At 51.6% G+C, this 23,055-nt stretch overlaps 11 protein-coding genes across 11 annotated transcripts; 4 read left to right on the plus strand and 7 right to left on the minus strand.

The window, feature by feature from the left end:
• Window positions 1-385: 385 nt before the first annotated feature.
• Window positions 386-2,282, minus strand: BO94DRAFT_558300 (putative 2-methylcitrate dehydratase; the record flags this gene model as incomplete). The annotated part of the gene is made up of 4 exons (XM_025614000.1): window positions 386-817; window positions 877-1,061; window positions 1,116-1,893; window positions 2,004-2,282. The coding sequence occupies 4 exons, from the start codon at window positions 2,280-2,282 to the stop codon at window positions 386-388; spliced, it is 1,674 nt and encodes a 557-aa protein (XP_025465508.1).
• A 998-nt stretch (window positions 2,283-3,280) lies between these two features.
• Window positions 3,281-5,030, minus strand: BO94DRAFT_558301 (S-adenosyl-L-methionine-dependent methyltransferase; the record flags this gene model as incomplete). Its single annotated transcript, XM_025614001.1, has 2 exons — window positions 3,281-3,704; window positions 3,760-5,030. 2 exons carry the CDS (start codon window positions 5,028-5,030, stop codon window positions 3,281-3,283), a joined length of 1,695 nt encoding a protein of 564 aa, XP_025465509.1.
• Window positions 5,031-6,077: 1,047 nt separating this feature from the next.
• On the plus strand, window positions 6,078-8,326 carry BO94DRAFT_152281 (amidophosphoribosyltransferase). Its single transcript, XM_025605808.1, has 4 exons — window positions 6,078-6,152; window positions 6,359-6,463; window positions 6,535-7,675; window positions 7,731-8,326. The coding sequence occupies exons 2-4, from the start codon at window positions 6,379-6,381 to the stop codon at window positions 8,248-8,250; spliced, it is 1,746 nt and encodes a 581-aa protein (XP_025465510.1). The 5' UTR covers window positions 6,078-6,152; window positions 6,359-6,378; the 3' UTR covers window positions 8,251-8,326.
• A 578-nt stretch (window positions 8,327-8,904) lies between these two features.
• Window positions 8,905-11,103, plus strand: BO94DRAFT_537057 (aldehyde dehydrogenase family protein). Its single transcript, XM_025612184.1, has 3 exons — window positions 8,905-9,241; window positions 9,328-9,509; window positions 9,579-11,103. The coding sequence occupies exons 1-3, from the start codon at window positions 8,981-8,983 to the stop codon at window positions 11,026-11,028; spliced, it is 1,893 nt and encodes a 630-aa protein (XP_025465511.1). The 5' UTR covers window positions 8,905-8,980; the 3' UTR covers window positions 11,029-11,103.
• A 784-nt stretch (window positions 11,104-11,887) lies between these two features.
• Window positions 11,888-12,454, plus strand: BO94DRAFT_537058 (uncharacterized protein). Its single transcript, XM_025612185.1, has 2 exons — window positions 11,888-12,041; window positions 12,127-12,454. The coding sequence occupies exons 1-2, from the start codon at window positions 12,021-12,023 to the stop codon at window positions 12,301-12,303; spliced, it is 198 nt and encodes a 65-aa protein (XP_025465512.1). The 5' UTR covers window positions 11,888-12,020; the 3' UTR covers window positions 12,304-12,454.
• Window positions 12,455-12,508: 54 nt separating this feature from the next.
• On the minus strand, window positions 12,509-13,963 carry BO94DRAFT_152292 (uncharacterized protein). Its single transcript, XM_025605809.1, has 2 exons — window positions 13,680-13,963; window positions 12,509-13,562 (listed from the first exon to the last, which is right to left on the minus strand). The coding sequence occupies exons 1-2, from the start codon at window positions 13,680-13,682 to the stop codon at window positions 12,564-12,566; spliced, it is 1,002 nt and encodes a 333-aa protein (XP_025465513.1). The 5' UTR covers window positions 13,683-13,963; the 3' UTR covers window positions 12,509-12,563.
• Window positions 13,964-14,032: 69 nt separating this feature from the next.
• On the minus strand, window positions 14,033-15,264 carry BO94DRAFT_537060 (F1F0 ATP synthase subunit d). Its single transcript, XM_025612186.1, has 4 exons — window positions 15,234-15,264; window positions 14,760-15,155; window positions 14,603-14,689; window positions 14,033-14,535 (listed from the first exon to the last, which is right to left on the minus strand). The coding sequence occupies exons 1-4, from the start codon at window positions 15,240-15,242 to the stop codon at window positions 14,506-14,508; spliced, it is 522 nt and encodes a 173-aa protein (XP_025465514.1). The 5' UTR covers window positions 15,243-15,264; the 3' UTR covers window positions 14,033-14,505.
• Window positions 15,265-15,437: 173 nt separating this feature from the next.
• On the minus strand, window positions 15,438-16,747 carry BO94DRAFT_537061 (nascent polypeptide-associated complex subunit alpha). The gene is made up of 4 exons (XM_025612187.1): window positions 16,704-16,747; window positions 16,278-16,530; window positions 16,103-16,161; window positions 15,438-16,041 (listed from the first exon to the last, which is right to left on the minus strand). Exons 2-4 carry the CDS (start codon window positions 16,506-16,508, stop codon window positions 15,723-15,725), a joined length of 609 nt encoding a protein of 202 aa, XP_025465515.1. The 5' UTR covers window positions 16,509-16,530; window positions 16,704-16,747; the 3' UTR covers window positions 15,438-15,722.
• Window positions 16,748-16,967: 220 nt separating this feature from the next.
• On the minus strand, window positions 16,968-18,969 carry BO94DRAFT_567466 (60S ribosomal eL14 domain-containing protein). The gene is made up of 5 exons (XM_025614631.1): window positions 18,586-18,969; window positions 18,034-18,118; window positions 17,826-17,963; window positions 17,476-17,739; window positions 16,968-17,312 (listed from the first exon to the last, which is right to left on the minus strand). The coding sequence occupies exons 1-5, from the start codon at window positions 18,606-18,608 to the stop codon at window positions 17,253-17,255; spliced, it is 570 nt and encodes a 189-aa protein (XP_025465516.1). The 5' UTR covers window positions 18,609-18,969; the 3' UTR covers window positions 16,968-17,252.
• A 214-nt stretch (window positions 18,970-19,183) lies between these two features.
• On the minus strand, window positions 19,184-20,606 carry BO94DRAFT_576803 (protein transporter YIF1). The gene is made up of 3 exons (XM_025615156.1): window positions 20,193-20,606; window positions 19,571-20,134; window positions 19,184-19,520 (listed from the first exon to the last, which is right to left on the minus strand). Exons 1-3 carry the CDS (start codon window positions 20,478-20,480, stop codon window positions 19,305-19,307), a joined length of 1,068 nt encoding a protein of 355 aa, XP_025465517.1. The 5' UTR covers window positions 20,481-20,606; the 3' UTR covers window positions 19,184-19,304.
• Window positions 20,607-20,685: 79 nt separating this feature from the next.
• Window positions 20,686-22,962, plus strand: BO94DRAFT_496494 (signal recognition particle receptor subunit alpha). The gene is made up of 3 exons (XM_025609295.1): window positions 20,686-20,981; window positions 21,042-21,327; window positions 21,379-22,962. Exons 1-3 carry the CDS (start codon window positions 20,763-20,765, stop codon window positions 22,815-22,817), a joined length of 1,944 nt encoding a protein of 647 aa, XP_025465518.1. The 5' UTR covers window positions 20,686-20,762; the 3' UTR covers window positions 22,818-22,962.
• The last annotated feature ends 93 nt before the right edge of the window (window positions 22,963-23,055 follow it).

Raw genomic sequence — 23,055 nt, forward strand, 5'->3', positions numbered from 1 at the left:
AGACTCCATCATGATGGCTCGGTGTCTTTCTGCAACGTTGAATCGCTTTGGTGACAAGGCATAGATGTCGGACATTGTATCATCTATACTGATCGGACATCGGAATCGATCGATGATAGTTCGTCATGTGTTGCTGTAGACGTTGCAATGGGAGCTGACTACTTCTGGGACACTTAGCACGGACAGATGGCAGTGGTGGAATCGGCAGCGTTTGGCGTAGCCGAGCCTTGATCCGTAGTCACGTCGTGTATTGTACTAATTCCACCATCGGTAAATTCCTAAAGTAGCTCTATTCCGGCCAATGTTCATTTATTTCATACATCATATTCCAACAACTTATATCCCAACGTGGTATAACATTTCGATTCCCATATGCAACTAAGCTCTACTGAGCTGCCACCAGCGTGTCCTTGACGTACAGATCGACGTACTTGTCGACATCGTAGCTCTCAAGTGCAGAGCGGTTCCAGCCGACCTCGACAAGCTGGTCAATGCGCGCCTGGTCAAAGTGAGCCTGCAAGTGACGCTTGTACTTGGCCAGAATCTCCGGCTTGGCCTCCTCGCGCCGCAGACGGTGACCCAAGGGCGCCTCAACGACGATCTCGTCGAGCACCGTTCCGTCGTTCAGGGTCACGGTGAGAGCGTTGGGGATGGTGCGCTTGGCAGGGTCGTGGTAATCCTTGGTAAACTGAGGATCCTCAACACAGTAAATGCGCTTCCGTAGATCCTCCAGGAGCGGGGAGGTGGCAGCCTCGGAGCCATCGGCATAATCGTTGGCAGTGAGTCGGTTGAAAACCAACATGGTCGCAACCATGTACTGTTGTTCAATCAGTATGCATGTCCGGCATTCATCTCCAAAATTTTAGTGGGCCTCACCTGAACACAGTGGTCGCGATCGGCAAAGTTGTCCATCGCCTTGAACTGCTTGTCAATGATACGGACGCACGCCTCGTGAGTGCGGTTCCTGATCTCCTTGATGTCTGCGGCGGTCTTGCCCAGAGCCTTAAGCTTCACGTTCACCATCTCAGCGGCTTCGATCGCAGTCTGGGAGTGGAATTCGGCTGTGATGATATCCGGTTAGCCTCATTCCATTCAAGGGTTTGATCTAGGCTTACCTGGGTAGGAAACCTTGAAGAGAACATTTTCCATGACGTAGCTGCCGTAGGGGCGCTGGAACTGGAACTTGTTGCCCTTGAACAGGACATCGTAGAAACCCCAGACAGGGGCAGACAGGACGGTGTGCAAGCCACCCTCGCCCTTTTGCACCTTCAAGACGAGGTTGACCGCCCGTTGGCACGCATCACCAGCAGCCCAGGACTTCCTCGACATGGTGTTGGGGGAGTGTCTGTAGGTACGGAGAGACTGGCCATCGACGAAAGCCTGGGTGATAGCATCAGCGGTCTGCTTTTCGCTGAGACCGAGCATCTTGGCAACCACAGCGGTGGTCGCAACCTTGACCAGGAGGACGTGATCCAGGCCAACCTTGTTGAAAGAGTTCTCCAATGCCAGCACACCCTGGATCTCGTGCGCCTTGATCATGGCCTCCAGGACGTCCTTGACCTGAAAGATCTTGCCGTTGGCGATGTTTCCTCCGGCTCGGTTGGTGCGGGAAACCCAGTCGGCGACAGCGAGGATTCCACCCAAGTTGTCAGAGGGGTGACCCCATTCGGCAGCCAGCCAGCAATCGTTGTAGTCCAGCCAGCGGATCATCGCGCCAATGTTAAAAGCGCCATTGACAGGGTCAAGCTGGTAAGGGGTTCCTGGGACACGCGTGCCATTGGGAACCACGGTGCCTTCAACGACAGGGCCCAGTAGCTTGGAACATTCCTTGAACTTCAAGGCCTCCAGTCCGCATCCCAACGTATCGAGGAACACCAGACGGGCGGTGTCATACTAAAAACAGGACATCAGTTAGACCAAATCATACAAAGAATCCCAAGGCACAATGCGCGATAAACACCACAGAGCGTGGAACAAATTGTAACAACAGGGAAACCTCATACCGCCAAGTCCGAGTTCACATCGTAGTTGTGGATATAGTCGGCCATGTCCTTGATCTCCGGATCATACGGCTTATCGCCGGGGATAACGGGGGCTGCATGCTGAAGGGATGCCATGGTGGAAAAGCGAGACACGCGAGGAAGAGCAGAGGACGTCCTGAGACTGGGATGGACAACGGAGGGGGAGGAGGATAAAGGCCGGAAGACGGAGGAGATGCGGGACGGCCAAGTGCGGGGAGACCTGTGGGTCAGCCGTCTCAACGCTGAACAGGAGGCAGACATGATGCAGGAGACGATGAGAGAGGGCGCAATACCCAAGAGATGCAATGTAGCAATGCCACCTGGTCGGAGAGGAAGGGGGAGAGAGGGGAGGGGGGAGAGTCGAGAAGAAATAAAAAAATAAGAGAGGGAGAAGAAAGGGCGGAAGCAACGGAGGGGATGAATGTAGCTACTGAAAGGGACGGTGAGCTAAAGTCACCCTGATCTCATACCGCCCGGCCATGAACCGAGGCCGTTTCGCGGTTATTGCCGGCTGTCCGAAAGTACAGGCAGGAGGCGAGGCATGCAGCATAGAAAAGAAGCCATCGGCGTGGCATCAATGGATCAAAGTCAACCCCGGCTCGTGCCTGCAGTCCCAAAATTCAGAAACTCTATGGCCCTTCGCAATTTCAGTCCGGACCGTGCCTGAACCAGACTTTAAGACTTCTTTCTCTCTCCTACCCACCCCTCAGGCCTCAACAAAATGAATGCTCATCAGAGTGTCCGGTCGAGTACTAGTGACTTAGTATCATGCAGGAGGACCACCTTGCTGACTGACTACGGCTGAGATCATGCAGGAGGTCTCGGACGCACCAAGCTCCCACCAGCCCAAGTGCCTGCCAAGTGCCAACGCTGTGCCATTGCCCTAAGCCTCAGATACGTACAAAAACAACCCGTCCACTGTCGGTAGTGAAAATGGATGCCCCTGTCCCCGCGGTCGGCCGGCAACTTCATTCCCGCGGCTATCAATCCGGAGGGGAAGCATGTGGATCTTGCGGCGGATCCTCCCCATCTTTGGCTTCGGCGCCATGACAGTCGGGGCTCCACCAGCTGATGCTACCCGGAACAAGAGGACACGAAAAACACCAATGGCTCCAGAATAATTGATGATACAAAGAAGACCACTCAAGTTCGATTATTGTGTTCAATAGGAGAAAGCTGAAAATATTCTAAGCTCCTCAAAGGCTATCGGAAGACAGAAATCATGGCAACGAAACCCAAGTCATTACGCCAGTGGGATCTCACTCTTGTTGTCCCAATTCCTTCGCATCGGTCTGGTGCAATGATTCTTTTATCGCCTTATAAAGGGCTTCTGCCAGCATAGGTGGCACCGCATTACCAATTTGTTTTCGGACCTCTCGAGGCCCGAATCGAAATCTTAAAGGAAAGGTCTGCAGACATGCAAACTCACGGTTGGTGAAGCCGCGTTCCCCAGAGGGATGATAGTTTCTTTCTCCGCCCCCACAGGTAATTGTACGAGCTTGCTGATCCGGGTCGAAGGGTGTCCTGTGCCTTACCATCCTTTCATAGGCGCCTTCGACGTCATGATCCCGCGCTCCTTGTGGAATCCGGGAGATTACCTGGTTGATGGTGGCGTACTTTAGAAGACCCGAACCAGGGGGGCCATGAGTCGGATTAGGGAACGGAGGCAGCCTCTCTCCGGGACTATATGGACTATCAGTACAGGTGACTGGCGGTTGAATAGGACAGCGCAACCTACCCCGAGGCAATGATTACCAGTCGTCTTCGATACTGAGGGACCCCAAAGTCCACACAGTTCAGCAACGTCCACCGGACCGAGTATCCCACCTCCACAAAGTCTTGAATTACACGATACAGCATGTCCTTGTGTCGCTCAAGCAGTCCATAAGTCTCCTCCATCGTGTGGACCCTTGGTCTCGCCCTTCTAATCAGATCAGAGCATGAAAAGATGCACGCCGAGTTGGCGTCATCGTTGGCCGACTCGACCGTCTTCGCAGGCGAAAACGTCTGGCACGGGGGCGAGCCATGAGTAATATCAACCTTGAGAAAATCGTAGTTATTTGTAAGGAAATTGAAGACATCTGATCCCTCGCATTGTGCATCATTAAAGTTAAGTTGGTAAGTGGCGACGGCATGAGCAGAATTATCGAATGCCCATGTAGGACGCAATCCGGCAGAGCGAGCACCGCAAGACACGCCACCTGCGCCACAAAACCCGTCCCCAAAGGTATATTGACGCCGGTCCCTGCGAATGCCTTGTTCGGTCAAATCAACCACTCCGTCGTCTTCGAGCGTGATAGTGAGGGGAGAATCTGCCGCTCCAAATGAACGAGTTTCGCCTCTCCAGGTTCGACGTAAAACAATTGGATCATGTCGGAATCCCTCGTCAGCTTCATCAAAAGATATAAACTCCAAAGAGCTGGGTTCCTGCATGTTCATGCTAACATGCTCCTTAAGCCGGCAAAAGAAGTCGTGTGGACGACCTTCTTTCTGGATATCATTGTCAACATGGCAATAATTAGTGAAGTTGATTTTCACAAAGCGCTTGATGGCCTGGAATGGTATTTCTGCGGGCTCATTGGATATCCATATCAACTCGTTGGGCCGTTTCGGGAGATATGTGCGTATATGACGTTCCGATCTGATCAGGTGTCGTCCGTTAAACATGACTTCCCCGGTGGCGCTCTCGAACATCGTTTGGACACGTATGAAATGTCCGTTATGGAGCTCAAAGGATTGCCCCGGGGTGTATAGAATGCCATTCACACGACCACCGTTAAGAACGCGTTTGGGTCTTTCGTCGATTGTGGGATTTGTTGCTGGCCTGTTCCTATGCCAGTTCCTCAGAAGACTGTTGTAGGCCGCGTCAGTAAGATAGTCACCCTCCTTAGGGCCCTCCTGCGTAAGGTCGATCATTGGCCGATATATTGGGTTGCGGCCTATAAAAAGCACTTGATCGGGATCGTTGTCGATGGTGACGCTCGAGTCCGACTGAGAGCCGATATCCATGGGCTCGGGCTCCACCACGGTGAGATCGATGGAACTCTGGGCTCGTTTCATTGTCAGGGGTAAATAAGGAGACAGCAATGACAGTTTTCGTCTAAGCTAAGATTACCGTCCGTACAGGTGAGGGGCTTTGAAAGTGGATGTGATAAGAAGTGTAAAGGTTGGACTAATACTGGAAGCGTAGGTAAAGAGGGAGAGAAGTAACACAGAGTTGAGGAAGAAAGAAAAGACGACATGGTGGGAATTCATGGCCTTTAAATAACTTACAACAGAAAGGAAGATTCCCTGGGGGAGTTCAATTAACTGCCAGGCAGACAGCATTATTCTAGAAGAAAGCACGGTAAAGCTATGTGAGTACAGCAAGCAAGCGTGAGGTATTGAGGTGTTAGTGTGCAGAGAAATGTGGTGGTAGAGCGTTCCGTCCAGATAGGGTTAGTTCACATGAAGCTATTCCGGACAGGTTAAAAGGAGCGGCTGGGCGTGAAGGTGCTACACTAGTCTGGCGCACCAAGTTCACATGCCCACCAAAAGCTACTCCGGCCCTCTAACATGACTGGCGCTAGGCAACCACTACGCATCGCTTCACCCGGAGGAAGATGGTCTCCCTCCGACGCTCTCCGACACGGTTTGTAACAGAGCCCTTAGGTAATCGGTCAGGTGGGATGCGGCCTTATCTCAGTGGTTGAGCCCGCAACCCCAGATCAACCAATGGCAGGGACGGGTGGGGGCTGAGTCAGGTCCGGCATCGGCAATACTGGAAGGCCGGGGCTTTCTCCGGTTTGTGAAATTTTCTTTGGTTTAGCGGCACCCGCAAAAATTCTTCCCTTTAACTCGGTTGGCAGTGGAGAAGAACAGGAGGAGAATAAGATGAGAGCCGTCTCTTCTCTTCCTTTCTCTCCTAAAAAAACTCCTTTAACCATGTTATTCGCTTTACTGATCCCTCCGTGGGCGTGACATTGGCCGTTCCCCGCCACCTACTGACTACCTGTGCATGAGTCGTGTTATGTCTCGATAGACGGTTCCGGCTCTATCCCATCTTTTCTCCAGTCCATTTCCGTTTTCTCCTACCCCTCCACACTGTGTGTGTGCCTGTGTCCCCTCGACTTTCTCGACCAATTTTTGGATGTGAGTATAGGATTAGTCTTCTTGTCTTTTGGTCTTCCTTCCGTCTTTGTTTCTCTCTATGATGAATTTCGGTTTTTTTTTATAGATGTTAGACTTCCTAAGCATCATTGCGGATATTTTCCGATCTGACTATACATGCATTCATCTTCTTTTGCCTGGTTCATATGATTACTGGAGCGTATGCTGATCTCATGCTTCAACACTAGAATATCCTACCACCGACATCATGTGTGGTATCATTGCTCTGATTCAGGCGAACCCATCGTCTTCCGCTGCCATCGACCTTCATGAGGCACTCTACCTGCTTCAACGTGAGTCTTGCCCTCTAGATCAGGAACCGTTCACTGGAAAAACTCGGACTAACCCTGTTTTCTACTATTAGACAGAGGTCAAGATGCAGCAGGAATTGCCACTTGCGCAACCGGTGGTCGCATCTATCAGTTGAAGTCGAACGGTATGGCGGCCAAAGTTTTCAACGATGGCGCCAGGGTAGCGGACCTTCCGGGTTCCATGGGAATTGGTCATCTGAGATACCCCACTGCCGGGAGCAGTGCCAACGCCGAGGCTCAGCCATTCTATGTGAACAGTCCATATGGTATCTGCCTGGCTCACAACGGCAACTTGATCAATGCTCCTGAGCTGAAGAGATATCTGGATCTCGAAGCCCATCGTCACATCAACACCGACAGCGACAGTGAGTTGATGTTGAACATCTGGGCTGACGAGCTGAGTGAGACGAAGAAGGCTCGTGTCAACACCGAAGACCTTTTTGCCAGTCTCAGCCGGATGTATGAGAGATGCCAGGGTGGCTGGGCTTGCGCTGCTATGCTTGCAGGCTTCGGTCTCCTTGGTTTCCGTGACTCGTATGGTATCCGTCCTCTCGTTCTCGGTTCCAGAGCTTCGCTGGACGGCGAGGGCACCGACTACATGATGGCGTCTGAGTCGGTTGCCCTCCATCAGCTTGGGTTCAGCAACATTCGTGACATCCAGCCCGGTGAGGCTGTTATCATCGAGAAGGGCTGCGAGCCTGTCTTCCGCCAGGTTGCTCCCAAGATGGCTTATGCTCCTGACATCTTCGAATACGTCTACTTTGCTCGTCCTGACTCTGTCATTGATGGTATCAGCGTGTACCGTAGCCGTCAGCGCATGGGTGATCGCCTGGCTGCCCGGGTTCTCGATGTTCTTGGACCGGAAGTGGTCAAGGATATCGACGTCGTTATCCCCATCCCCGAAACATCCACCACATCTGCAGCAGCGGTCGCGCGGTACCTGGACAAGCCTTATTGCCAGGGTTTCGTTAAGAACCGCTACGTGTTCCGTACTTTCATCATGCCCGAGCAGAAGACCCGGCAGAAGGGTGTCCGCCGCAAGTTGAATGCTATGCAAGCCGAGTTCAAGGACCGAAATGTCCTCTTGGTTGATGACAGTATTGTGCGAGGAACAACCAGCCGAGAGATCGTCACTATGGCCCGGGAAGCCGGTGCTAAGAAGGTCTACTTTGCCAGTTGTTCGCCGGAGATCACGTAAGTTGCTATGGTTCCAATACTTTGATCATTCAGTTGCTAACCACTCTGACAGGCATGCCCACATCTATGGTATCGATCTGGCGTCACCCACCGAACTTGTTGCGCACAACCGCAGCGTTGAGGATATCGCCAAGCACATTGGCGCTGACAGCGTCATCTACCAGACACTGGATGACTTGAAGGGCGCCTGTGCTGAGATTGCCCAGGAGAATGGATTGTCTGAGCCGCGTGATTTTGAAATCGGTGTGTTCTGTGGTAACTACGTTACCCCAGTCGCCGAAGGCTACTTCGACCACCTGGAGAAGCTCCGAGGCGAGGGTCGCAAGATCAAGGCCTTGGACCGTGCCAAGGAAGCTGTCACCCATGGCTTCGCCAGCGAGAAAGACTTCCGCATGGCTGCCAACGGTGTCAAGCTGGACGACAAGGGCAACATCATCCCCGCGCAGGACCCCAGTGAGTCTGAGGTCCCCCAGGTCAGCGTCTGCACCACTCGCAAGCATACGGAAGAAGAGCCTCCCAAGGTGAAGGATCGTATGGACATCAGCATCCATAACATCGCTGATCACGCATGATTATGACATTATGGCCTAACTGATACCGTTTCATGACATCTTGTGGTCTGGAGTCTCGGAGTTCGTAGACGGTGGATGATAGATAGGAGGCTATTTGCTTGGATGATATCAGAGACGACGAAGGGTTGAGATACCCTCTGTTCACGCATAGCTATAGACCTCTGAACTTTGTTACATTTGATGTTTGAATACTTGTACTGGATGACAGTAATCGTGAAACCTCCATAAACTTTTGAACGCCGTAATCATGCAAGACGACTAAGCTCATCGAATAAGAATGAGGCACTTGCGCATGCAGTGTAAGCCTATGTTGATTTTGGCCACAGAAAGTTCTATTTACATTTGATAATCTTTAGACAATATATATCGTGTCATTGGGTTGTTATATATACCCACGCATGATTCTGAACATGGGTTTTTACAGTTTCAGGAGTAGCATAGATTGAAGGAATGAATAAAGACCAGTTGTAAATTTTTATATATTTCCATAACATCGCGCATAATATATTCCCTACAAATCTCTTGCTCCGATCCTGCCAGTCCTCATGGGACCATCTAAGATGAAGCTGGACGGAGCCCCCCCTGGCACGTGCACCCGCATCGGAGCTTTCAACAAACGATCGAACCACCTCCGCAGTGCTATATCCCCTGCCCCCTTCTCGGAGACCTCACGCGTCCAGAAAGGGTCGGCAAGCAGAGCGTCGAGTCAATTACCCTCGCGCAATTCATCATGGACTCACTGACCCCATTTATCCCACCGGCTCTCCAGCCACTTGTGGAACATCTCCGAACCCAAGGCCCATTGCTTGGTGTGGCGTTGCTCTCGGTCGGCGTCGCATACCTGGGCTATCTCTTCATTTTGGGCAGAAAGGAGGCTGCTGTCTCGTTCAATGTGCCAATCCCTCCCGAGGTTCGAGCCAATTGGAAGGGACAAAAATGGGACAGCCTTCAGGGAGAGGGGCGAAAGGTGGTGGAGGGACAAGTGCGCGGAGTAAGTCTACGCCCAACTCTTTTTCTTTCACAGAGCTTTACAATCAAATGTATTGGAAGAAACGTTGACTTGCGATTTTACTGCAGCAATGGAACGACAACCTGGTCATGAGCTATTGTCCCGCGGACGGAAGAGTACTCGGCAACGGAATCAAACCTGCGACTACTGAAGACGTCGATCGCGCAATCCAGGCTGCGAAGAGTGCACAGATGGAATGGGCCAATACTAGCTTTGCTGAGAGGAGGAAGGTTCTGAGGACTTTGCTGAAGTGCGTATTCAACACACCTACTCAATGAGCGACCAAAAGCCATGAACTGACTGAACGCTTCTCTGGCAGATACGTCCTCGACCACCAAGACGAACTTGTGACCGCTTGCTGCTTGGATTCAGGAAAGACCAAAGTTGATGCTGCGTTTGGGGAGATCCTTGTCACCGCAGAGAAATTGAAATGGACCCTCGACCACGGTGAAAAGGCACTGGCACCCGAATCGCGCCCGACAAACTTCCTCATGATGTACAAGAAGAACATGGTCACCTACGAACCTCTCGGTGTTGTCTCCGCCTGCGTCTCTTGGAACTACCCCTTCCACAACTTCATCTCTCCCGTCATCAGTGCGATCTTTGCAGGAAACGGAGTCGTGGTGAAACCCTCTGAACAGACAGCCTGGTCGTCCGCATTCTTCCTTGAAGTCATCCGCGGCGCACTCTCCAGCTGCGGCCACTCTCGAGACCTCGTCCAGAGCATCGTGTGCCTTCCCAATGTCGCCGACCACCTGACCTCGCACCCCGACATCTCCCAATTGACATTCATCGGCTCCAAGCCCGTCGCTCATAAAGTGTGTGAATCCGCAGCCAAGGCCCTGACCCCCGTCACAGTCGAACTCGGCGGCAAAGACCCCGCCCTCATCCTCGATGACTCTCGAACCGTTAGCGAAGTTCCAGCCATTGCTTCCATCCTCATGCGTGGAGTCTTCCAATCTGCCGGACAAAACTGCATTGGCGTTGAACGGATCATCGCGCTCCCCGGCGTGTATGACAAACTCCTCGACAATGTCTCCTCCCGCATCAAGACCCTCCGCCTCGGCTCCGTCCTCCTGGACTCGAAGACCGTCGGTACCCCTGACGTGGGTGCCATGATCTCCCCCGCCTCATTCGACCGTCTCGAATCCCTCATCGAGGATGCCGTCAAGCAGGGTGCACGTTTGATCTGCGGCGGAAAGCGCTTTGACCACCCCGACCACCCCCTGGGCCATTACTTCATCCCGACTCTTCTCGCCGACGTCACGCCCACCATGCGGATTGCACAGAACGAACTCTTTGCCCCAGTCTTTCTTATGATGCGCGCATCCTCCGTCCCCCACGCCATCTCCATCGCCAATTCAACGGACTACGGCCTCGGCGCGAGCGTCTTCGGATACAACCAGACCGATATTGCCACTTGCATTGCAAACATCAAGTCCGGAATGGTCTCCGTCAATGACTTTGGCAGCTACTACGCGGTTCAATTGCCGTTTGGCGGTGTCAAGGGCTCTGGATACGGTCGCTTCGCTGGCGAAGAGGGCTTGCGTGGTGTGAGTAACATCAAGGCTGTCTGCGTGGATCGGTTCCCTAAGTTGATGGCGACGCGGATTCCGCCGCGAGTAGACTATCCGATTTGGAAGGGGGATGGCGCGCGCCAGGATGGGACCGGTGCTTGGGAGATGTGTAAGGGTGTAGTTGAGACGGGATACCAGATTACTCTGGCGGGAAGGGTGAGTGGAATTTTGCGGTTGTTGGCGAATATGTAATTCTGCGGTGCTACGATGTATGTATCATAGCTTTATTGTAAACTAGGTAAATAATTAATGAGATATGGATGTGCCTAACACCTTCAAAAGTATACTGTGTACCGGCTACCCCCAAAATCTCCCACCCCTCCACAACCAACTAACCACCATCATAAAATCCCGACTCATCAATAACAACACGACCAAATTATCCCACTATTACATGGATAGTAGTAAAGGCCACCACTAACACTAAGACTAACTAACCCCTTTCAGCCCGTCCCGTGCAAACCATCCCGTCAACAATCACCATACATTACTAGTATGCAATGAAGTCATGACGTCACCACCACGAAACCCACCCACCCATGCACACTTTCCCTCCCTCCCCCTTCCAGGGGAAAACAAGCCAGCCAGCCAGCCTTATCAAGTGGCAACCCACATTAACCCAATCCCCCAATCCCCCAGTTACACACTACCTACTAGGTACTACTGCAAAATAGGTAATCCCTCCAGGGGAGGGGGTCCCGAGCCCTGCGTCAGCGGGAACCCGATCCGCAGTCCATATAACCCGATTAGGAGGTACAAGTCGTAGATATGACGGCATGACGTTGTTCTGGATCCAAGGATTGATTGTGTATGTGTGGGTGGTGGTTTATTACTTGGTGGCTATTAATATGTCAGGAGGAACTAACTACCACTGTCTTGTATTAATGTCGATCACAGGGTCTTTCACAACTGGACATACATCATCATACCTCATCTCTTTCTTTTTGTGTTGGGTGAAGTATCTATTACTACTAGTAGGAACTGGAAAAGTTATATATACCTGACTACCATCTGAGGTACTGGGTTATCAGAATGCGTCCTTTCAGTGATACTTCTACGCATACGACTGCTTCGTCGAGTTATAATTCTACGGTGTCGAAAGATACAAAATAACTGAGTCTTATCTTCCTACTGTTGTTGTATTCTTGGGGATACGAACGTGAATTAAAAAAACGAACGTCAAGATGGGTGCTGTTGTTTCTTGTGTATGTCCCCTTCCTATCCCCCCTTCATCATTCTTTTTTTTTTTTCTTGGGTTGAATCAAGTTGACTGATTGATTTCTGGAACAGATTGCAAGCATCTTCCACTCCATCGGCGCATGTCTAATGGGCATCGTCAACACTATCGGAGCCGTCTGCAAAGCCATCATCGACGGTGTCGTTTCCCTCTTCGATGTGATTATCTCGTGCCTTACCTGCGGAGGATGTGGAGGGAGGAGAAGGAGGACGAGGAGGTCGAGGGTGTGATATGATGGATGATAGTTGATGAGAAATACCTGATGATGGATGGAACTGCTATGATTTACGAATGATATGGGTCTGCTGTTGTTTGTTGTTTGGAGTTTGGCATTGTGCTTTATACCTGCGTCTCGTCTTGTGTAATATCATACTGGATGGGTGAGAATGAAGTTTTTGATTGAAGGTTGTGTGTGCTACGTAAGGGTGGAGTAGATTTGGGTTGTTCTGTATATGACTATGTGCATGTTGGTTGGTATCTGCAGCTCAGGTCATTTGGAGCTGCTCGGTCCCGCTTTGGACATCAAATCATCCTTGAGTTGCAAGTCATCTGGAATATCGTCCCATCGTTGATTCACCAGTAGATTCACGAACGGGTCATCCAGCTCGTCTGCATATTTCAACGCTATGTAGAAGTGAATCGGTAGGACCGGCCAACGGATAGGATATTTGTACCACGGGACACGGATGCTCATGTTCAGTAGACGCTGGAAGGTTGTCAGGTCACGATGTCGAATCACCTGTCGAAGGAGTCGCTTTGCACGAGGGTGGTCGGCTTCATCATCCAAATACGCATCCGACGAGAGTAACTGGAGGAACTCCAACTTGGATTCCGTCCACGGAGGACGGAGTATCTTGTCCGGTACTCGAACTGGCAGATTGACCGTGAAAGATGGAAGTTGGAAGATGTCGATTTCTGTGTGTATGTCGCTGGCTGCGCGGATTTGGAGCGCGCCAAAGTTGAACCATAACGCTACCTTGCAGTCTGCGTTCGATTGCCGGACTTTGCCCTTTAGGATCAACTCGCCTTTCCCGCGATAGCCATGACATTCGTCTTGGTTGATGTCGATGTTCTCGAATCGAGAGCCAATGTTGGCGAGGATCTCCTGATCTGAAGGTGCAAAGTCCAGTCCTCTGCACTTGCGACGGATTGCGTGTTCGACGTAGTCCCGTTGGCATCTGCGCATTAGAGGGAGCGTGCACCAGCGACAGTTGAGGATGATATTCTGCAGGTCTCTCCGTTCCTCGGGAGAGATGGAAAAAGGGTCCAGAGGCGCAGGAAGAAAATCAGGCGTAAAGATATCATGTCTTGAACTCTTGTTTGTGCTGCTAAAGACAGAGCGAATGACCCAGGTGTATAAAACGGGGTTTGATAGAGCTCGGGCGAACTTGAGAGAGGCTAGCGGGAGGTTCACCTCGAGGCAGTGAAGGAAGATCTCTTGGATGATCTCCACTGGCAAACTCTCCAGTGTGAGCCCGGTTGGAACCGGCTGCGAGATGTCAGGCATGAACTGAGTTATCCTTCACTTCATTGAAGGGGATGTTTGGTCTTCGGGTGTCAAGACGACAGCCTGAGGGACTCGTGCATTGATTGACAGTATCCTTACCATTGTGACTCCGAGGAACAAAGGGACCCCAAAGAAATCTGAGTCTTTAGATAAACCAAATGTTCTAGACTACCAGTTTCCAGTTGCAGCATCCAAAGCATGCCAGAATAGGGGCGTGAATCGGTCAAAAGGCAGCAAGGCGGGGTTGTGAGTGAATTGGGTGTCGACGGGTTGCCGACTTGCAGTAGACAGGTGGTCTAATCCCTGTTATTAACTAAATTAGCCCTGGTGCTCGCAATTGATCTCTCAAGGTGTGGGTGCGGCTCGGAGCAGCAGAGAAGCTCAGGATGTCCCTGGAGTGCCACACTTGACTTGCCTCCGGATCGGCCACACGGAGTTAAAGTTACATGGCTGTCTCAACCACCAAGCAAACCGTTTTATTATTGCGGCAGCCATGAATGACAATATAAACCAGCTATTGAACCACGACGAGCAGCCAGAAGGCGCCCAGTATGAATACCGTGATTAAGTTTGCGATGTAATGACCACTCGTCATCGGCGTGCTTTGCGGTCTGCTACAACTTCACCGCAATGTCGCAAACAAACGTGCATACTGGCGGCATCCAATGATACAGATCCTTCAACTGCGCTGGACATGTGGACGGAACGGATCGGTCGGTCGAGGTGGACATACAAAACTGTTCGGCACGATGGAACCATCTAAATTCAACATTGTTTCTATACAGGACCCTACAACCGACATCACACTGCCAGAGAGCAAGGGTATCCTAGCTGGCCAATATGCTTCAACAAAGGGAACTTCTTCGTGTGATTATACTGGTCGAAGGCTAAGAGAGACGTAAAAAGATACACGAGACGTGACCGTTTAAACAACGGACATGTCGCCGAAGCGCTCCTACAATTCAAACAATCGTTAGTCAAATTCATCCCAGGCCAAGTCGTCTCTCAGGTATTAAACGCACCTTGTAACCGGCCGGCATCCATCTGCCCTTGGAGACAAGGGAGGCGGTCTTCTCGTCGATCTCGGGCTGAGCAGCGGCAACCTCGTCCTAAAGGGAAAGTGAAATTAATCAATCTGTACCACAGCCCAAAAATCAACCGTAGAACACCAAAACATACAACAGTGAGGTCCTCGAAGGGACGGGCGGTCTCAATGTTCTCGAGGGTCTTCTGGAGACTGCGGAGCTCGGCCTCAACCTTGCCCTTGGTCTCCTGAGCGCTCTGGACAGCCTGGGTCTCGAAAGCATCGATGGCCTTCAGCTGACGGTTGACATCGTAGGTGGCGGGCTTGAAGGTCTTGAAGTGGTTTTCGATCTCGTTGACGATGGCCTGGTTCTTCAGGACCTTGCGGTAGTGGGCGAAGTCGACAGTCTGGGCCTGCTCAGACAGGAGCTGAACCTTGCGGCGCGCATCGTCGTTACGCTTCTTGAAGGCCTGGAGAGAAGCAGCGGTCTGGCCGCGGAGGCCGAGGGAGCTGGTCAACTTGGCCCAGTCGACCTTGAGAGCGGCGCTACGCTGTAAACCACGCAGTTAGTGGACACATTTCTCTCTGCAACCAAAACAATTCAACAAGAACAGGCAAACCCCACGTACAGTGGCCATTTTGAGATGTGGAACGGAGAAGGTTGGGGGGTGAGAGGGGAGTTCAACGTGCGAAGCTGGAGGTTCCGGGAGGGTGAGGGTTGAACTCGGCAAGATTTGGAATGGGGATGGCCTCACGTGACCCCGTCTTTCCCGTGTTCCGAACAGCCACTTACACAGTGAGTGCTGAGAGCGCAAGGGCGTGAAGTATAGATACTAGTCCCGAGCAGCCATACTAACAGGCCAATTCAGAGTCTATGGAACCTTAAATTAATCTACTCGTTCTGTTACAGATTACTGCTGTACTCTAAGCCCGCCAACTAGGCATCCAAATAGTGCTTTGCATCATTCAATTCTGCTTTTGGCTAAATGATTTACACTATGGGGCCTGACAGTACATGCATCCTAGGGGATATCGATCTGACCTCGCTCCCAAAATCCATCCTGCCAGCAGGGCCAAGAGACGTCAGCCACTGTTACTCAAGCTCATTCAGGCGATGTTTATATGCTGAGAGCCATGATGGAGTTGACAATGTCGTTGTCGTTCTCCCGGAGAGCCTTGACGGCCTTCTTGCGGGACACATTAGCCTGGGCCATAACCAGTTCAATGTCCTTAGCCTCAAGACCGGACTCGTCAGCCTCCTCGCCGTCATCCTCTTCCTCCTCCTTCTTGGCCTCAGCCTCGGGGGCCTTGGCCTTGCCGTGGTCGTGGTCGTGGTCGTGACCGGCGTGCTCGTTGGCAGCGGCCTCGGCGAGCTGCTGAGCAGCGGTAGCCTGGGCGGTGGCGTTCAGGTCCTCGATCTTGGCCTCACCGAAGATGCTGTTGAAATACGTAAGCATGAGATGGTCATCACGTCGTCATAGTTTAAGGAAACACATACATCCAGGTGTTGCTGGAGGGGGAACGGTAGACATCGGGCTGGTTGATGACAAACAGGATCTATATTCAACACATTAGCCTCTACATTCTAGAAGTCCTTGCCGCTCACAGGCATTCGGAAAATGCAGGTTTTGTTGAGCGTCGCACGGGACGGAGGAATAGGGCCGTATCCATACGTTCTTGGGTCTGCGGAGAGTGACACGAGTAATGCCGGGAACGTGCTTCAGGCCGAGCTTGCCAATAGCCTTGCGAGCCTTCTTCTCGTTGCGAGAGTGGATGGTGACAGCGGCACCGCCGGGGATGGTGGGCTCGTCGCCAGCCTCAGACTCGGAGGAGCTGCCGGCATCCTCAACGTTGGTCTTGGGGACCTCCTCATCGGGAAGCTCTTCAACACGGGGGTCGGCCATTTTATCTGTTGTGTAGAGGTCGCTGTAGATATGATGATCAGCAAATGGTTATGTGGGACATGACTGGTCGCTTGAACTGGGAGGTTCGAAGATGTGATGTCCCCTCAGACCATGGTACACCCACAAATCTGCGGGAATTCGCCAAAAGCGACTGTAAAACTGAACTTCGCGGGCAAGAATTCTATTTGCACTTACCTGTGACGGAACAGGGGACTGTGGTGGATGAGGGGGGTTTTTTTGCCTTGTTGGAGTTGGGAAGTCGCAAAGCTGTGTGAATGTCATCCCGCCGAAAATCGTTAGCGAGCTTATTGGGACCCTCACCCCGGACACACAGAAGCCATGCATCTACAGATCGTACATTCACCACAGCTACGGGGCTCCGATCAATCTACGATCCCTGGGTAATTTGCAGCAATTCATTGCTCACATTCAGGTCTACTATACGATTACAGGGAAAGTGTGTTTGTGGATTGGATTTGTCTATGTGGTGACCCATTCATGTCAAGATCATTAATACCCAGAGATACCATTTGCCATATACTAATTGAAAGGCGTGCCGTGCCGTCCTTCACATTTCATGACGTACGAGGATAACCCATGTGCCAGGATATCAAAGGTTCTTGAATCATTTTTATGCTGTCAATAATGCGTACAGCCCATTTTGCTGAAATAAATTAAACCCTCAGCAAATAAACCCGTCCCAAAGGCACCCTGTCACACTATGCACCGAGCCTCATAAACCGTCTATGACTTAGGAGCAGCCGCCCTGAGCTTAGCGTGAGCCTTCTGGACCTCGTAGCGAGCCTGTAAAATCCGATATGTCAGCCAAAGTCCTTCGAATCCCATGATTTCATGCATATATCATTTCCCCAGCTCTTTTCCCAGTAATCGAACATGCGCCCAATCACCCATAACCATATGCCCCCATATTCCATGCACATAACACCATCGCATCTCGCAAACGTACCTGCTTGCGAAGTCTGAGGACCTTGAAGCGCTCGAAGTCGGTCAGGTTCTTCCTCCGCTCGATGCTCAGGGTCTTCTGAGCAAAGTTGCTCTTAGCCCACTTGCCGTCGATTTCGTTCTTCTGCCAGAGCTTGCGCACGGGGCCAGTGCCGGCGGCGCGGGGCAGCTGGGGGATGACGAAGTGGGTGAGGGTGGCGTGAGAGAGAGGAAGGACGTGGCGGGGAACGATCTTCTGCTCCTCGGTGGAGGGACCGTCAACCAGAACCTAATTGGTGCAACTCTTGTCAATATCGCGTCCTCCTAGAAATCCCATTTTCCCACCGCGAATTCCGAGTTTCTGGCGCAACGTACACGCTTGTGGTCGACAATCTCAACAATGGCAGCGAGCTTGCCGGTGAAGGGACCGCGGCGGATCAGCACAACGCGGCCAACCTCAACCAGCTTCCATTGAGCAACCTGAACATCGATATCGGCCATGGCGAAGGCTTCCTAGAAAAACAGCAAGATGGACGTCTTAGTGGATATTGTGCGGTCACGATTAGGGCGGGCAATAACTCACGGTCGACAGACTCCGGGAGGACGGTGGTGATAATTTGTTGTCGAAATGTCGGGTTGTCGAAGTCGTCCGAAACGCACAAGTCGCTCTGGCTGCTGGATAGCGAATTTCGGTGCTGCGGCCCTTCGCCCACAAGAGTCTCGCTTAGCAACCAGTAGCAGCCCACCCAGGGGTGTTTGCGTGCGGCCTAGGGCTGCCCCCCGGCCTTAGCGCGCTCCATCGGCGGTCGGATATTTTCCGTTCCGATCGACTTGCTTTTAAGCTTCAAGTTTTTGCTGTAGCTTGTTTCTCTTACTTCCTGCAGAGCTCAAAGGTCCAGACCTCGAAGCTACATCAGAACAAATGTCGTTCTGTCTAGAACTGCTCCGCCGTCTTTGATACTAACTTCACTAGCAAGATCTACTCTCCACATCGACTGGTATGTACCCTTTTTGCCTTTTTCTTTTTCTTTCAATATCACCTTCACATGATGCGGTAATTTGCGATTGACCCTGCGACTGTGAGCTCTCGCCGGAGTTTCAATACAGCGCTGGCGCATGATATTCAATTTCTTACATATTCTGATGTCCTTCTCTCATGTTATCTTGACACCATATACCTACATTGAGTTATGTTGCTGACATGTCAAGACTTGACAGGTTTATCATTTCTCTACTCCGCGCCCCTCATCTGTCTATCAACTTCGCTCCTTCGGTACGTTGCCAGCGCATCTCTTTCTGCTGCACCCCCTCCAGTGATTAAAAAACTTTATCACGCCTAGATAGTAGTTGATGCCTCTTGGCAATGAAATTTCTCTCATCACCAAGATCTCTGAGGAACAACTCATTCTACGAAATTGTCATTCGTGTCTTGTTTGATCGATGTCTAACTCGTGGATTTATAGGTCTTCTCCGAATGTGCGAACGTTGATCGCCATAGTCTTAGCCAGATATATCATGGAATCAAATATTTTGTTAGAAAACATGCTTTGCCGTATATTTCCCCATTGTAGAACCTGTAAACTGCATAGCCCCCGGGCCTGCATTAATGTACTACTACTTTGAAGCGGAGTGTTGGGAGATAGCCAAGTGGGCACCCTTCCCGATGTACTTCCCACCGAAAGTCAGGTCAGGTATGTAGATGCAACATAGTTATACTGCCGGGTTCATGCAACCATGAAGTTAATGTATTGATTTTTTAATCTCCACAAAGCGTACAACGATATGAACTATTATCCTTATCCCTTTCATGAGGTCCGTCTATATCATTATGTGCAGCTCGGTACCGACATGACCCTATGATGAACCAGCAGCTCCGGCGCTAGAAGCAATCGACATCGGACCCTCGCGACTCAACACCCACATGAATACAAACTGAACGACGTACGCATAGATGAATAGGAACTGCGTGCGGCGGTTACGCTGCGAACGAGCCACCGTATGCATCGAACCAGTGCGCATGGACGCATCACTGGTCGAGTCTGGAAGAAGAACGTATTTCAGAGAACGGAGCTAGAAAACGTGTTAGTTTCACATTCGTAAAGCAGATGGCAGAAACGTACCAGGAAGAAGGCATTAGCCAGGAAAGTGTAGACGAAGACAACCCAGCCAACCCAGCCGCCGGTTCCTCGCCCCGGAGTGAGAATCTCAGACGTCAGCAGAGTGACAATGATTCCAACAAACTTGTATCCGGAATACGCCACCAAATCCAGCAACTGTGACTCGTTATTGATGCTCAGGATGTACATGGCTAGCTTCAAGCACATGATCTCGAATATGATAACGGCAATAGCAGTGGTTGTGATTGATCCAAGGAGCTCCGGATGGAAGTTACCGCGGAACCCGGCTAGCATCGCTGAGAGGAGAATGTATGTGACAAGCGCCATGACGGGGATGTACATGTCCGGAGAGTTGAGGTCATCACGCGGAGGGAGGAACATAGACGAGTACTGTTGCTGGGATATCTGGCCATTGGGACCCGTTGAAGCTGTGGCGAGACGTGCCTGCTGACGAGACCAGGGCTTGTGGCGCCAAGGGAAGAGCACAAGGGTCAATTTGTTCAGGACGTAGGAGTTGGAGACATTAAAGTAGTGCTTCAGAGCCGGAATAGAGACATAGCGATTGAACTTGATGGAGTCGTTAGCGACGCGTTCATCAGTAGATATCCCCAAAGATGCTGCTCACGTTCTGCTCCATGTATTCCTGTCCAGCCATCATCGCGGTCTTTCCGACTTGAAATCCCATCTGCGCGGTGGGATCATTGATGAAGCCCCCGAAGCCAGGAGCATATGTCCCGCTACCACCTTGCGCAGGGGCGGGTTGGTATGGATTGCCATAGCCAGAAGTCTGAGGCTGCTGGGGTGCCGGAGGCGGCGGCGAGCGCATCATAGGGACAGTCGAGACATGCTGAGGCACAGGATGGTGAAGCGGAGGGGACTGCGCCGGGGGTGGAGCGAACGACTGGCGATACATGATGGCTGGGGATGATTAGACTGGGCGGAGGGAAGATTGAGAGTCACGGATTGTCTTGCAGAGCTCGAGGGGTGCCGAGACGGCAAATCGGGGGACTGTAGCGCAGTATGGGAGAGGATGAAGTGTGTTTATACGTGGCTGAAGTCGTTCCCTTCCGATCACTGACAGATCAGCTTGCCGCCCGCAAACTCCCCACTGCGCGGATCTGGCCATGACTACAACATCATTGACTCCCCTCCCCACCGAATACCGCCACCACAAGCATATCCCTCTCTCCCCATTATGTTGGAAGCATTTGAGATCCTAACGACCTCGGGCGTAGTCCTGTGGTCGAAATCGTACGCACCCGTCGGAGCGCATATTGTTAACAGCCTTATCAATGATGTCTTCATCGAGGAAAAGGTGCAGTTTCAGGCAGCGAACAACGCGGCCCCATCTTTGAAGAAGGAGAAGTACACCTTGAAGTGGAAAAGAGCCAAGGAATTTGACTTGATCTTTGTGGTATGTTTCTGGCATCAACCGCATCGCGGAGTGCCTGTCGTTGACCGCATGTCACTCTAGGCCGTCTACCAATCTCTCCTACAACTTGGTTGGATCGATAAACTTCTGGACAACATCTCCACCCTCTACATCGATTTGTACAAAGATCAACTCAAAAGCTCTCGTGCGAGGATAACGCAATACCCGTTTGACAAGTACTTTGATCAGCAAGTTCGAGAGCTCGAGGACAATTCTGGATCTATCTCGTCGGAGGCTTTCGTGGCTCATGCGGTTGATAAGAAAGATCCGCTTGTTTCATCTGACAATGGCGGCCCACCTCCACCACCAGTGCCTGGTCTTCTCAAAGGTGCGCTTTCCTCACACCTCACTCTGCTAGACCATGCTGACATCCGTAAAGCGCAGCATCAAGCTGCGCTAGCCGGGGCGACCTCTGATGAGAGTACGCCACCGCACACACCAGATACATCTCGGTCATCGACACCTGTTGCGGGCCACATTATAACTGCCAAGGGGGGACCAGGTGGCCGTGTCTCACGCCGTGCGCGCAAGGCCGCTAACGCTAGCGCCAATGTTTCCTCCGGCGACGAGAATATTCGCAAAGGGAAAACGCCTAAGGGCGCGAAGAAGATGCGCAAGTGGGACGCAGATGGATTTGCCGATGAAGACGATGGCCAGGTTCTCGACTACTCCGCTCCTGTTGATGGTGAAGAGGCTGCAGTTCCGGCAGTAGAAGCCGTATCGCAAGATTCCTGGGGACACAGAACCGGTAAAGGCCAGTTCGTGCTGAAGGATCTCGGAGACGAAGTGCATTCTATCCTGGAAAATGCCGAGAACGACAAAGCGAAGGATACTCCTTCTACTGGCTTGGTCGGTTCGGGATTTAATGCCATTGGAGGTCTCCTACGTAACATCGTGGGCGGCAAGACCCTTACGGAAGCTGACTTGGAGAAGCCTTTGAAGGCTATGGAAGATCATTTGTTGAAGAAGAACGTTGCACGCGAGGCAGCGGTTCGGCTGTGCGAGGGTGTCCAGAGAGAGCTTGTAGGAAAGAAGACAGGAAATTTCCAAAGTGTGGATGCTGCTTTGCATTCCGCTATGGAGTCATCTTTGCGGAAGATCCTGACCCCTACATCTTCTCTTGATTTGCTTCGTGAGATCGACGCCGTCACTGCTCCCACAAGCAAGCAGCAGACTCCTCGTCCTTACGTCATTTCGATTGTTGGTGTGAATGGTGTTGGAAAGTCTACGAATCTGGGCAAGATATGCTATTTCTTGCTGCAGAACAAATATCGTGTTCTAATTGCCGCATGCGATACTTTCCGGTCAGGAGCCGTGGAGCAGCTACGTGTCCATGCACGGAACCTCAAGGAGCTCAGCACCCGTGAAAATGCTGGTGAAGTTGAGCTGTATGAGAAGGGCTACGGAAAGGATGCAGCAAACGTGGCCAAGGATGCTGTTGAATACGGCGCTGCCAACAAATTTGACGTTGTTCTGATCGATACTGCTGGCCGCCGCCACAACGACCAGCGGCTTATGTCTTCGCTGGAGAAGTTCGCCAAATTTGCTCAGCCAGACAAGATCTTCATGGTTGGTGAAGCCTTGGTTGGTACCGACAGTGTGATGCAGGCACGCAACTTCAACCAGGCATTCGGCACTGGACGAAACCTCGATGGCTTTATCATCAGCAAATGCGATACAGTTGGCGACATGGTGGGTACGCTGGTTAGCATGGTGCATGCGACGGGCATTCCCATCGTTTTCTTGGGAGTTGGCCAACATTATGGGGACCTGAGAGGACTTAGTGTTCCTTGGGCCGTCAACTTGCTGATGAAGTGATTGACGCGTAGAGAAGACTAAATCATCCCCGGCATCAAACAACGACACCGATGACTGAGATATTGGAAGGTATAGGTTGTCTAGTAATGAACAGGTTTATGAGTATATTGCGACTGAGACTGTACAAAATAATAATTATAATGGTACCTTTAGATAAGCGGTCCAACGTGTACGATACTCGTCACCGAAGCCAATCCAGACCAGTTCTAGTATATTACTGGCCGGTGGCCCTATCCGA

This window comes from Aspergillus sclerotioniger, assembly GCF_003184525.1.
Source record: "Aspergillus sclerotioniger CBS 115572 chromosome Unknown BO94scaffold_21, whole genome shotgun sequence".
NCBI lineage: Eukaryota > Fungi > Ascomycota > Eurotiomycetes > Eurotiales > Aspergillaceae > Aspergillus > Aspergillus sclerotioniger.